A 14007-nucleotide genomic window follows, 5' to 3' on the forward strand; every position below is an offset into this window, starting at 1 on the left:
GAGCTGTGTGAAAGGATTTAACAGTGAATTTCCCATCTTTGGTCAAATTCCACCGAAGTGTATCTCTGGTTCCATCTTCCAGAACCAAATCACTCCAGGATTGCTTAATTTTCAGCAGTTTATTCCCCAGGACATCTCTTCTGAATTTAATAGAGTCAATCCCCACCTGTTTCACATCTGCCACAGTAATCTTTTTTGTCAAAGTAATATTGTACAAATCACGGAACTGTTCAGCCAAAGGTTTACCTCCTATCCAATTATCTTCCCAAAACAAAGTATTCCTTCCATTGCCTACTACATTAGTACAGAATTTATAAAACACTTCTTTCACATCCATAATTCCTTGCCAGAAATGAGAGGCTCCAGGTTTCACTTTCAAACCTGACAAAACTTTGTTGTGACAATACTTTTTTGTGTAAAAAAAATATCACTGATACTACTGTAAAAAATATCAAGGATCTCAAAGCACTAATGCTCCGCAATCTTTCTTACAAAATTAACCTGACAGAGTAAAAAACTAGCCTAGAGTTCATTTTGTATAGTGAGGTTTCAGTGAGATATGAATACTGATAAGAAGCTCTTTTCTACAATATGGTTCAATATAGGCATTACCTGTGCATGAGAAGAAGTCATTACCTGTGCATTGCAATTATAAAAAGAGGTGGAAAAACATAAGAGATATACATATTATCTTCAAATATCTATTCAATTTCTAGATCTTTTCCATTTGGAACTGGAAAAACTCACCTAATGCTTTCCTTCCAGCCTTCCAGGAGTTTTGCCATAGATAACTTTACAAGTAAATATAAGCGGGACAAGGTGATTTTAGCGCCGTTTATAAGGTACTAATATAGTCCGAAGTTTGATTGTGAGCAGAAAGGTGTAACCTGTATTTTCAGTTTAGAGATTAATTTAATTTGCTCTCTTATTGTAGAATGGAACAGTTTGTAGCAAATAATAATTGTGAACTCACTGACAATTTAAGTATTTCCAGGGCAAATTGCCGAATGGATCTGAAATTGCAACCAAAGGCTTTCAGCATGCTCTGGACAAGAACTACTGGAATGCAATAGCGAAATATAACTTTTAGTAAATATTCAGCTGCATCGAAGGAGGAGAGGAAAGGATACTCCGTTTATCTTGTGAACCATAACTACATTTGACTCCGTTCAATTTCCACAATCTCTCTAAAATCGAGATATATTTAATGGCACACATAGTTTGTATTGAATGTTGCTTTATTTTATTTCCTTAGGATTATGTGTGGCTTCTTGGGCCGTTTATCGAGCGTGAATATTCTGGTTATTCTTCGATTGTGGGTATTCTAATCATCTAACTGATACAGATCTCTCGAAGGCATTAGGGACCTATAGCATGGCAAGTCACTACGCTCCCTTCCTTGAACATATTGAGCCTATATTTATAAATGTGTTGCTTGCAAATAAAATTGCATGCTATTTATAAATTGCGTACCTATACTTGAATATCGCCTACCCTTGATATTGTTACCGTTATACACTTTTTTATATCCATTGTAGCCTAAGTCTATTTATTTATACGCAGTCAATTATTGACATTGCTTAGTATTGCTATTGTAGACGTTTGTACACTCCAAACTTAGATTATATGGATATGGATGTGAGATCACTCAATGTGAGTGATTTATGATTTGCGGGTGGAGACATGAGCGCCACCTACCACACACAAACCGTTTGCGAAAACCAAAACTTAATAAAACAAAACTATTTCGACTAGGGCGGCATGAGTAAAATATGAGTGGTTTTGGAAACGGTTAGTCGCTGACCTTCGACAGTTAAGGACCGAGTCAGGAAGTTATACGGGAAATGAACCGAGTACGATTGCATTTCTTATGTATGGGCAGACCGACGGACTAGGAAGCTCTTGTGGGGCGACACTCCAGTCATGGTAGGTTCTGTATGAGTACGATGTGGATGAGTCCGGTGTCGGAAAGGTAAAAGCACACGTAAAACCTAAAATACACTCTATAAGTATATATGTAGTAAATATCTCCTAATCCCTGGAGCGCCAGGACTCCCCTCACCATCCGGCAGTAGGTAGGTTGGACTGTAGGGGTGCATGGGGGCTCATAGTCCTTGGAGCGAGTGCCGAAATGCAAGAGCGACTGAAAAGTCGGGCCGTGACAAGTCTCATGTGTTGGGACTAGGCTCATGTATTGTGCAAGCCGCGGAGTGCGGGATAAAAAGCGTACATCTAATACAGTGTGAGTAAACCAATCTATTCGAATAGCCGTAATCGCGGTTAATGAGTGCCGGGACCTATACTACCCTTGACTAGACTCATAGATTTTAATATTGCTTAGTGTAGAAATTGTGAGACATGAGAACCTTGCCCAACCCGTGGGAAGGTTGGTATGATAGAGTTGCTATAAAATGAATGTGAGGGTAAACTGAACCGAGCGAGGCTTGGAGAGGTGGATGAACCCTGGATAATTACAACTTCAACGTTAACGTTGTTTTCGAGTTAAAACTGCTAGGTCATAGGTTTGTGAAATGAATTGTAAAAACTAGCTTTATGCAAATAAACCAAGCCATCCTTGAACCCCGGTGTGCATTAGATTCATTTTGAAGTGGTGGTTTGCTGGGTATGTATGTACTCACCCTTGCTTAATTAAATCTTTTAGAAAGGAGTTGGAGTCGGTTATATTCATCCAACGCTGCTGTCAAGTACGTGTCGAAGACGATGGATTAGGGACCATAGGTTCACGAGACGTTGCCTGTGGAGTTCGATGGACCGCCGCCGCTTTGCTTCCGCTGTTTCATTTATTTTACTTGGCATTTTGTAATGTATGTGAGCATGCTTGGTCTATTTTGGGACCCGTTTGGGATACCCATGTATTATTAATGTAGAAATACCTGTAAACGATGTCAGTTGTGATATTATATTGTGCTATGTGTGTACTACTTACTTATCCAGGGAATAGTACTATATGACACATGGGATTACCGGTGTTTAAAACCGGGGGTCCCCATAGATTTGAATACAAAGCTTAACCCGTTAAAAAGTGGACAATACACCTACTGCATTGTATAACTATACCATAACAGTGCGCATAAATATTAGGACAAAATTTTACCTAAGCGTTGCACTGGCCATTACATATTAAGGGTTATCCACTAGCTTCTTTTAAGTAGTAAATACACCACGGTTATTCACTATTTACAAATTATTAGAAGCAAATTATTATTACCATGAAAGAGTTCAGGATAAGTAATTCCAATATTTGCTCTAACTCACGCGGACACAAAATTATGTTAAAAAAGGGATCTACAATATTGTCATTTGAACCCAATGTCGATAGCCCGGATAATTTCTACTATAAATTCACCTTCAATGGAGACAAACTTTGGTGATATCTTTTCCCTACTGAACTTCGGGCTGGTAGCTGGATCCTGCATAGCTATTGGAGGTGTTACCGTTGTTGCCACCACCCCTGAGCTGCCACTCAGTGATGTAGCTTGGCTTCGTGACCACTTTAGGCACATCGACATCTCTAGTCAACATTGCCACGACCCTCGACATTGGTGGTCGCTGGTGCGGTGAGCCCTGAGTGCAGAGAAGTGCAACATTGATGACTCTAAAAGCTTCATCCTTATCAAAATCCTTGATAGTTGGGTCAACAATTTCGAGCGCCTGATCCTTGTCATACATGCCCCATGCCTTTTGTTGAACATAGTTTCAGTAAACGAATGAAAATACACAATGAATTGATGTTTTCTTATATGGGTTGTTTGTAAACCAGCTTACCCATTCAAGGAGATAGATCTTGTTTTCCTCCAGGGAATTGTTCGTGTTCGGTCGCCCAGCGACAGTCTCCAGCATAACCACTCCAAATGCAAAAACATCAGCCTTTTCTGACAAATGGCCTCTCATTGCATACTCTGGAGCTAGATAGCCCCTTAAAAATATAAGACAAGTTAATAGTAGGATTCATATTGATGTTACAATCATAAGAAGATCAGTGGTAAAATGTTCTTACAATGTGCCTGCAATTCTAGTGCTCACATGAGTTTGCTTCTCATCATAGAGTTTGGCAAGTCCAAAATCAGAGATCTTTGGGGTGAGGTCAGTGTCAAGTAAGACATTGCTGGCTTTGATGTCCCTGTGCACAATGCGCACACTTGACTCCTCATGAAGATAAGTTAGACCACTTGCTATGCCTAAAATGATTTCGAAGCGTGTTACCCAGTCTAGGTTTAAGCTACTGTCACCTTTACAAGAAGAAATAGCTCTATTAATATCATGAATGCAAATTATAACAAAATGCAGAAAAAGGCAAAATCCTCAACTATTATTCATGAAACAAAAATATTTATTTGTGAATTAAACAAATATAGTTTTATTAGTGCTGCAGGTGTGCATGCTATTTTGCAGATGTGAACTCACCAAAGATTGCTTGATCCAAGCTTCCATTTTCAAGGTATTCATAAACCAACAAGGGTGTTTTACTGTCAATACAACATCCATGCAATCTCACAAGATTCCGATGTTGCACGGCCGAAATTGTTGCAACCTCTGTCACAAACTCGCTTGCCCCCTGATGAGATGACTGAGAAAGTTGCTTCACAGCTATAACTCTTTTATCATGTAGCTTACCCTGCCAAATTTGTTACATGTATATTTTGAGCATGGACAAAATATTGCTAAAATGCAACACTCAAAAGCCAAATCACATTAATTTATATCCAATTGTACATGATTAATTATGGGAAACAAGAACCTTATACACCGGCCCGAATCCACCTTCCCCTAGGATATTTTGAGAACTGAAATTGTCGGTGGCTAGCTTGAGCTCAGCATAATTGAAAACATCAGGTTGTCCAACCAAATAGTACAGTTCTGCATGTTATTTTTAGGACAGATGAGAAGATTATTCATTTGACAATTTTGATGTTTGAATTATGTACTAACAAATAATACCTTCTTTTTGATATGCCAATGCCCTCCGCTTCTTTAACAGCGTAAACACTCCAAATAATGCTGCTAATACTAAAACTATTGCACCAATAGATATTCCGGCAATTATACCTACTTTACTTTCGCTTTTTGGTATGCCATTTCGCACAGTAGGAGTAAAATCTACAAAGGAATAATATTATTTCTTGGCAGCTGGTGTAGCACTTCCTGATACTATATATAATGTTTCGCTTACTTGGAGTGACACTCAATGCTGAGATCATTGGCCCATAGATTCCCCCGCCCTTACCAGCCCAGAATAGATGGATCTCGAGAAAATTTTTAGACACAGTTACCATGAAACTCCTATTAACAACGCTAAAAGACTTTCCACCTGCCGTCTTCCTTATATCAAAATCCTTTTCTTTCAAAGCACCCTATGTAAATGTCAATAATAGTTTCAGATAAAGAATGATAAGATTAAGTAGAAAAACATTATATAAAATGCACTTGATTGGTACCTGAATATATATGTCAAAAACTCTTCTCCCTAAGCTTAGCCAAGTCTGTGAGTCCGGAAAAGCAATTTCTGCAAATCGAAGCAGAACTGTGTAATTTCCATTTTCAAGTCCAAGGCCGTAATACCTCAGAGATGATGGCGACACCCTTCCAGTTTCAAACAACTTTGAATCAACTACATTGTTAAAATTTTGGGAACTATATATAATGTTCTTTGCATCTGTGGCCCGGAAGTAGTGTCCTACACTGCTGACACCCCATCTTGTTTGACCAGTAACATAATATGTTGCAGCTCCAAGATTTGCAGGATCTGCTTCATAAATGGTATTATCTGATCCTCTCGTTGATGTATTACTACCACAGTCAACCGCAAAAGAATAATCTACGATCACAAAATTGTAACAATCATTAAAATTCCTTAGCTCATATTATTGTCTTTGGTTCAATGAAGATTGAGAAATGTACATTTTGGAGATCCACGGAAACAAGGAGTGTCTTGTTGGAGGCAGTTTAGCCCCCAAGGTAGTCTACTGTGCAAATTTGGATTGAAAATTTAAGTTGTCAGCAAGCATTCTTATAGTGCAATAGCAAAATTATAAGAATTAGAACTAAATTCGTATAGTGCACTAGCAAAATTAGAACTAAATGTCACAATTAGTATGTACCTGTTACTGGTGCTACCGAGTAAAAAGTTGTTTGCCACCAAATTCCTTTCACAAAACAGAATATTAGAATATCTATTTTTTTCTCAGCAACACAGATATCATAATATTACACTTACAACTGTAAATTGTTTTGGCTAGCCCAAGAAGGAATGCTCCCAGTGAGTTGATTGTACGAAAAATCTCTGTAAACATTACAGAATTAGATTATACAGGAGTTAATATATTCCATTATGAAAGTAAATTGTGCTATAATGCCATGTCGATTGTATTTGACATACATCGCTTTTAAGGAAGAGCTTATACCATCAGGCAACCTTCCTGCAAGGTTATTGTTCCCAAGAAACCTGAATTGGGCACAATTCAAGATGATCGAACATGTTCATCTGCTTAATAGGAGCTTCTATCAACAAATTAATGTAAAAAGAATTTCTTACAAGAACTGTAGATTTCCCAAATTCAGGATGGATTGAGAAACTTTCCCTGTGATATTGTTAAAACTTAGGTCCCTGTACCACATGACAACCATATTACTTGAACATATGGTACAGAACTTGAGTTAATGATTAATAATATCATCAATTGGCACCATGGCCTGTAATTGAAAACTTACAGCAAGCTTAACTTTTCAAACATAGAAAAATCTACTGCTCCGAGATCACCATATATCTTGCAGTTCCTCAATATTCTGTAACAATGAAATCCAACCGTGGTAACTTGCAACTAGACAATATACTGTAAGCTTTATAGCTGAAATCATCACATACAGGGTGTTCAGAGAAGTCAGATTACTGATAAGAGCCAATGGAGAGATCCCATTTACAATATCTCCAATCCGCCTGCTCATTTATATTTTTCATAAATTAGTTATCAGCCTTGACATTATCAACCTTCAAGAGTATACAATGTCACCTAAAGAGTATACTTACAAGGTTGTTAATTTGGTCAGATTAGACAAACTTTCTGGGATTGGTCCTTCAAATGAATTTCCTTGGAAAGCACTACAATCTCATAATTTTAGAAAAAGGGCATTGCACATTTTAAAATAAGAAAAAGATATAAAAGTTCTATATGTGACCAGTCTTAATAAAATCACTACGTATGTATATGCCACCTGGACAAGTTACTGTGATGCAGCTTTATTCATTTCTATCTAGCGAGGACTGAAATGTGAAAATGCAATTGTTTATAGAAATTTAGTTCGGTCTAACAAAAAGTACATCGAGGTACCGGTACCTCATGGTAATAAGTCGTTTATGATCGTTAGATTTAGCTAGGTAGGATGAGCATTGTTAGATCAAAAAATCAAAAACGATTTGGTACTGTGAGGTACCGGTATCTCGAGATACTTTTTGTTGGAGCGGAGCAAATCTATTGTTTATAAGTCTGAATGGAAAGAACATGATATACAGAATAATTTATCTTGCACAAATTCATCTCTCTCAAAAATAGGATAGAACATATGAGATATGTTAATAAGTTAATATTAATAATCTTACATTTCTTCCAAATTAGTCATGCTACCTAAATAATCAGGTATTTTCCCTGTGAATCCATTGTCTGATGCTAGACTGCAAGCACACCAAAATGTCATTTATCATGAAAGCATGACGAATATAACAGCTGAGGCTATGCTTTTGACTATACAGGATCTGCAGGTTCTGAAGTTTTGAGAACGTTGAAGGGAACGGACCACTGAATCCAGAACTATCAATGTACCTGTTATTGAAAGTTTGTTATTGTCATGTTCAACAATAGATCTGGCCATTCCAAATTTTAATTCTTATAGAAATAGAAATATGAAGTTAGAAATCAATGGAGTATCTTACAATTGCTTAAGTTTGGTCAAGTTGCCTAGTTCTTCAGGAAGGCCACCTGTGAAATTGTTTAAGCTAATGCCCCTAAATGAAAATAAAATATTTCAAGATAAGAAATTATTATCATCAACTAATAGCAGGAAGGGGCATAGTTTTTCCCGATGTGCCATTTGACCCGCAATATTCATCATGACAATATGTTCATGTTTTTGCTGTTCGATCAACTTTAGTTGATCATTTGAAAGTTGAAACAACACATGAACAGGGAAGTTACATTGACGTGCCTATTACATAATATTTAGTACTGAGTAGTAGTTATGATTTTTTTATTACTTTATTGCTCGAACTTATGCGATTGCCATTTGTTGTACTATTATATTAGTTCATGGAGTCCAAATATCACTTACTACAAAAAAATGCACATCAGGTCAACACTATAGGTGCCATACCAGCTAAAACCGGTAGCTATAGTGTTTTTCCCACCTCCTTAGGACTAAAAACATAAAAAACTAACACCTTTAAGGGACTATAGGTACTTGTTCTTGAGAAAAACCGACACGTATAATATAGGTGTCAGTTAATTAAAAAACGACACGTAAAATATATTATAGGTGACGATCAACACTATAGGTGCCAGACTAGCTAAAACCGGTAACTATAGTGTTTTTCCCACCTCCCCAGGCTGAAAACATAAAAAACTAACACCTTTAAGGGACTATAGTTGCTTGTTTTTGAGAAAAACCGACACGTATAATATAGATGTCAGTTAATTAAAAACCGACACCTAAAATATATTATAGGTGATGGTTTTTCAGTAAAACGAGCCGAGAAGAACCGGTGTGCTTGAACCCACCACACCACCACCCACCAGTCCACTCTCTTCTTCCTCTTCTCTTCTTCCTCCTCTCTTCTTCTTCCTTCTATCTTCCTCTCCACTTCTTCCTTCTCCTCTCCTCCATCCATCACGGCGGCAGCACGGGAGCGGGGGGGGGGGGGGCATGGCAGTGGGACGGAGGCGGCCTGTGCTGGATCTGGTGGTGTGGTGGTGCTGGCCCCTCGGCTGTGGGGATCTAGCAGGCTGGAGGTGCGGCGCGGCAACGACAGCCGGTGTGGAGGAGGTGCGATGGCGTCGGCAGCCAGTAGATCCGTCTCTTCCCCTCCCTCCCTCTTTGTGATTTGTTGATATAGATGTGATCTATTGCTAATGTAGATGTGATCTAGATGTGTATTATTTGATCTAGTTGTGTTGTTTTTCTAGGGATTATTGACTATAGTTCATGGATTTGAGGCAATTTTTAGATATGGGTTTTAGTTGGGATCGGCTTGACGGCTCAATGTATCGAGCTGATATTTTTTGCTCGTGTGCGCCTAAAAGGAGCTGGTTTTCGAACCGGCACCTTTGACCCCGGGTAATCAGTGCTGTCTTCCTGGTACCGGTTGGAAAACTGACACCTATGATGTTTTATGTAGTAGTTTATATACTCCATTTTCTTTCGTATTACCTACTATTCAAGTTTTGTTGCAAGTCAAATATATGTACTCTTGGCTATCAAGTTTTACAAATGAGTATAGTTTAACATAGTTAGATTTATATATATATTTTTAGATTCATCATGAGAAATATTGTGACAATATATAATTCATACTCAATTGGTTAAAAAAACAACTTCTTGATATTTTACATAGGACAACGGAAAAATGATGAGTAATTTGGAACAGAAGGAGCAGCTGAAGATTAATCCGCATATGAGAAAATATTTCTTACAATGAAATAAGATTGGTGAGGTTTCCAAGTTCCTTTGGAAGTGGTCCAGATAGTGGATTGAAACCCAATGCCCTTTAAATAATTAAGAATAGTTAAGAAACAATAACGATCAATGGATGAAACATGATATAGAACATGTAACTCCTACAAGTATTTCATCGAAGTGAATTTTCCGATGAATGATGGAATGAAACCAGTCAAGTAATTATAGTTCAAGTCCCTGAAAACAACATAAAAAAGTAGAACAATTAGCCAACATAAAAAGGATGTTGCATGGCTGACTGAAATGTACCCTGCTGTTCACAAAGAGAATTTGTGTGATTGAATTTTTAGTCTGTGAAAAACTTGATCTATAACGTAACTTTAGTAGCAGGACTAGTTAAGAAGAAAAAGACTTAGATACCATACAAGTTCTCTAGACGGGTGAGATTCTGTAGCTCTGAAGGTATTTGACCAACCACGTCCAACTTATTTACCCTCCTTCATAACAACAGACAAGTAATACCTATAAAAAAATGTGCTTGAGCTATTAGGTGTTGCCCAAAGAGAGTGTGCGTACAGTTTTGTAATGCGGCATAGTGTGTTGTTGCTGAAAGTGCAATCGCATTTGATGAATGGGTTGATGTTGGGATAGTAATCCCAGTCGTTTTTGTCAGCGGCGAAACCGCTGCAGAGATCACCGCTAACATTCCACTCCGATGATGCCTCCTTGCCCCATCTCCTCATGATCGTGTTCAGGGCCACCGCTGCATTCATGGATGATGTTTACTAATTAACTCACCACTAATAATCATATGGATGATAGCTAGGTCATTAATGAAATCAAATTCCTCTAACTCTTTCTCAATAGAAACCGGCACCTATACATGTATCATTCCCTAATAGCATCCCCAGCTTATCCAAATTTCATCCTCCATATTCCCATTTGGATGGCCATTCAAAAATGTTTCCTACTCCATTTTCCTTTTGATTCCAATAGATCATTCATATTACATTCTCCATGTACCAAAAACCTATATTTTACTAATATCTTTCAACTACCTTTCAACACTCCCAAAAATCAAAAATAGACAATGTATGAGAAGAACTGTTGAGAAATTTGATAATTCAACCTCTAAAAAAACTTCCTCACCTTTCTCTCTCTTCTATATCCAATGCTGAGAGCCTGAGAGGATGGGAAGGACATACGAGGAGGGCTGACCACCGACGGGTAGTTCAATGGGTGGGAGTAACAGGGCGCGCGATGGGGAGAGAAGTGGCTTGGCGGCATGGGCGGAGGAGCGGCGCGAGCAGGCGTGCGGAGGGTCGGCACGGGTGGCGGGGGGAGAAGTCACAAGCGCAGGAGCAGTGAGGACGGCAGGGGAGATGCCACGGGCGTCTGCCTACTTAGAGGAGTCTATAGAAGGAGGGGGGAGGGCAGAGTCGGATATGTGGGCGCGTGGCGCTTTGGCCGACGGTGGGTGCAGGGCAGGCGCATGTGACCGATGTCGGGAGTGGCCGGCTCATATGATCATGGGGCGACGCTCAGGACCGGCCGACTAAGGTGGCCACTAGCGCATCCTCTCTCTCTTCTCTACATTCATTCCTTCACCCCTCCATAGCTCGATCTGATGAGGGTGGGAGCAGCAGTTGTGGAATTGCGTGAGGAGAGAGAAAGACCATATCCGGCGTTTCTCTCTTCGGGATAGCGCATGAGCTATCTTTGGATGCCCAAACGGCGTATCCGCTACAGAGGTGGATTTTCTCCCACCATACGCTATTTCATGTAAGGAGGACGGGAGAGAGTATCTACTGGGGATGCTCTAACAGGTGCTCTAACAGGTGTTCTGTAGTAGTGCGAGGGACATCATATATCGAGCACAACCACAAATTACTACTCCTGCAATCTAACTATACGCATGGAGGAAAACCAAGAGACATTTAACTATTCGTCACTTTTAGGTTATTGATATATGAGTGCTCACATGTCATCGACTATAGATGATAATTTATTAAATTTCACATCTTAAATATGTAAATGTCAAAAAACGAAAGAAGATAGACATACGTGGTGCGTCAATACACACCGTACATGATTGCTGGCTTGCTTACCTTCGACTGGATCAGTTTTTGGTGCTTGTTGATCCTGAGCTGCTGCAACCCGCCATGACCATACAAACACCAGACACCACACGGAATGGCGAATGACACCTCTGGAAGAACGCATCTCTCTCTCTCTCTCTCTCTCTCTGCTGAAACAACACTGCGTGGCTTTGTTTTTTCTTTTTTAACACTGCGTGGCTTGTTAAAGACGTACACGACCTCCTATATATTCGTATAATATGTAGAGTATATGCACGTGCAAAATACCGGTCAACTAATTGCACGCGCTGGTTAACCAGACCCGTCACTATTGATAACGATATATAGAGCATGTGTTTTACCCTCCACAATCAATTTAAGGGACTATCTAAAAACTGCCGCAAGTATTTTATGGAAAAAGCTTTCAAATCTACAATTATACTTCCATTATACCTATACTATAACTATATAATATATATTAAAATAAAATATACAACTTTATATCTAACTTATATTGATATTACAATGCCTTTAGAGTGCACTTATACATTGTAGTTACACTATAAAGATACTATAGTTATACATTATAGTTTTTTGCCCAAAAAATTTGTGACAGTTTTTTTAGCAATTCGGTCAGAAGGCCTTGCAAATTTAAATCCATGCTTTGATAAATCCGACTTATCAAAGACAAAAATAATTGGAAAACAGCTCTAAAACTATAGTGACAGCTATCAATAATCTTTAATTTCAGGATTAGCATTGTTTTGTTCAGTTTTACATCCTTCATTTTTTGTCCAACGCGTCGTGTATAGTTAGGTCTTAGTCATGCATATGGTTTCAAGTTTTACACCGTTCGTCGACCCACCATTGTTTTGACTGCCTGCAGCCGAAGGAAAACCTTGCCGTGGAAAGGAAAAAGTCTACAAGCAAGCAATCAAGCACAAAGGTGATGGGAACGAAGTCATTGGAGCTCTTATCACCACACATGAGAAACTGTGAAACCACGTGTGGTTTTGATTCATTGTGATGGAAAATTGGCAAGTGCTGGAAGTACAGGAAATGTGTACGTGGACTAACGTGGGTCAGGTTGCGTTATCTATACACAAACAACGGTCGTTTACATGTCTATAGGTAATGCAAGTCAACCTTGGCCAATGGCATAACTAGGTCTATGCTCAAGGAGGAGTATTAGTCTTGTGTGGTTGGGATACTATGTGACAGGGTTGTACGGACGTCACGATCATTGGCGGTCAACCTTGGTCAATTAATGGCATATCGAGACTAAACTCAGGGAGGAGTCGAAGTCCAAAACGGCCAAGGATGTCGGGTAACAAAGTTGAGTACAAGACGGTGCATGCTGGATAAATAATGTGGTGGAAGGACTTCACAACAGACTACACAATGTCAAGTGTGCCAAGAAAATTGATGAAGAACAAGAAAAGGGAAAACACAGAGAAAGAGGGAGGCGGGCCAAGCACTGGAGCCCAAGACAACCTCCTCTCCCACCACCGGATTGGCCTAGCACGGCCCAACACCGTATGCACGCAGGCTCAAGCGGAAGAGCACGGGACGCATGGCACCAACTAGTTGGGATCTTCCTCTAGTTGGCAGGTGAGCCCACCCAGGACGGCACGTGAAGAGAACGTGGCGCGGGCATGGGGTCCACTCGGAGTGGACGTGGCCTCCAATCGTGAGGCGTGGGGCCGTACCGGCCACCCGGCGGCTTTTGTCTCGGGAGAGCGCAGGCGATGTGGCTCCTTCCGACTGGCGCACGCGGCATCTCCCACTGGCTGGAGGGCCCACGCGCATGCAGGAGAAAGGCGGAGCCGTGGCAATCGGTAATTGGGGCGCGCGATGTCGAGATTGATCCCAAGGCATGCGTGGGTAGTAGCGGCGCGGATCATCCGTGGAAAAGGTGGACTTGTTGTGGCGGACATGTTGTGGCTAGCTACATGTCAGTGATATGAGGCTTTTCCTTTGAAGTGGAGGAACAACGGATGGCCCAGATTTTATCTGAGCTAGTGTTTTGCCCTAAGAGCATTTGTGACATTGTCTTAGTTAGGGGATTTCAGCCACATTGGACAATAATAAGGGGTGGATGCTTGGTGAGAGGTCTCCCTTTGAGTCGCCTATACACCTTGGTGTGAGAGAGCCTTCATAGCTTTCGTGTGTGATTTTAAATTCAAATCCAATGTGAAGATGTATTTTTTAGTGTGTTAGTCTCACGGCAGCGACTACTCATACGTCT

At 40.0% G+C, this 14007-nt stretch overlaps 1 protein-coding gene across 1 annotated transcript; it reads right to left on the minus strand.

The window, feature by feature from the left end:
* Positions 1-3122: 3122 nt before the first annotated feature.
* LOC4335399 (probable LRR receptor-like serine/threonine-protein kinase At1g56130) lies at positions 3123-10454 on the minus strand. Its single transcript, XM_066309763.1, has 23 exons — positions 10258-10454; positions 10107-10178; positions 9847-9918; positions 9699-9770; positions 7946-8017; positions 7764-7835; positions 7616-7687; positions 7046-7117; positions 6884-6955; positions 6730-6804; positions 6554-6625; positions 6398-6463; positions 6236-6301; positions 6120-6164; positions 5920-5984; positions 5457-5836; positions 5192-5372; positions 4960-5118; positions 4760-4878; positions 4426-4636; positions 4019-4250; positions 3787-3937; positions 3123-3699 (listed from the first exon to the last, which is right to left on the minus strand). Exons 1-23 carry the CDS (start codon positions 10452-10454, stop codon positions 3403-3405), a joined length of 2892 nt encoding a protein of 963 aa, XP_066165860.1. The 3' UTR covers positions 3123-3402.
* Between the last annotated feature and the right edge of the window lie 3553 nt (positions 10455-14007).

Source organism: Oryza sativa, chromosome 4, assembly GCF_034140825.1.
Source record: "Oryza sativa Japonica Group chromosome 4, ASM3414082v1".
NCBI classification, from domain to species: domain Eukaryota; kingdom Viridiplantae; phylum Streptophyta; class Magnoliopsida; order Poales; family Poaceae; genus Oryza; species Oryza sativa.

What these genes read in the sequence shown, in the direction of transcription:
- LOC4335399 (XM_066309763.1), bottom strand. Translation starts at nt 10,454, where the DNA reads ATGAATGCAGCGGTGGCCCTGAACACGATCATGAGGAGATGGGGCAAG. An exon ending in CTATGCCGCATTACAAAACT is followed by an intron (nt 10,179 to 10,257) that starts GTACGCACACTC and finishes GTTGTTATGAAG; the next exon opens with GAGGGTAAATAAGTTGGACG. An exon ending in TTTTTGACATATATATTCAG is followed by an intron (nt 5,373 to 5,456) that starts GTACCAATCAAG and finishes ACATTTACATAG; the next exon opens with GGTGCTTTGAAAGAAAAGGA.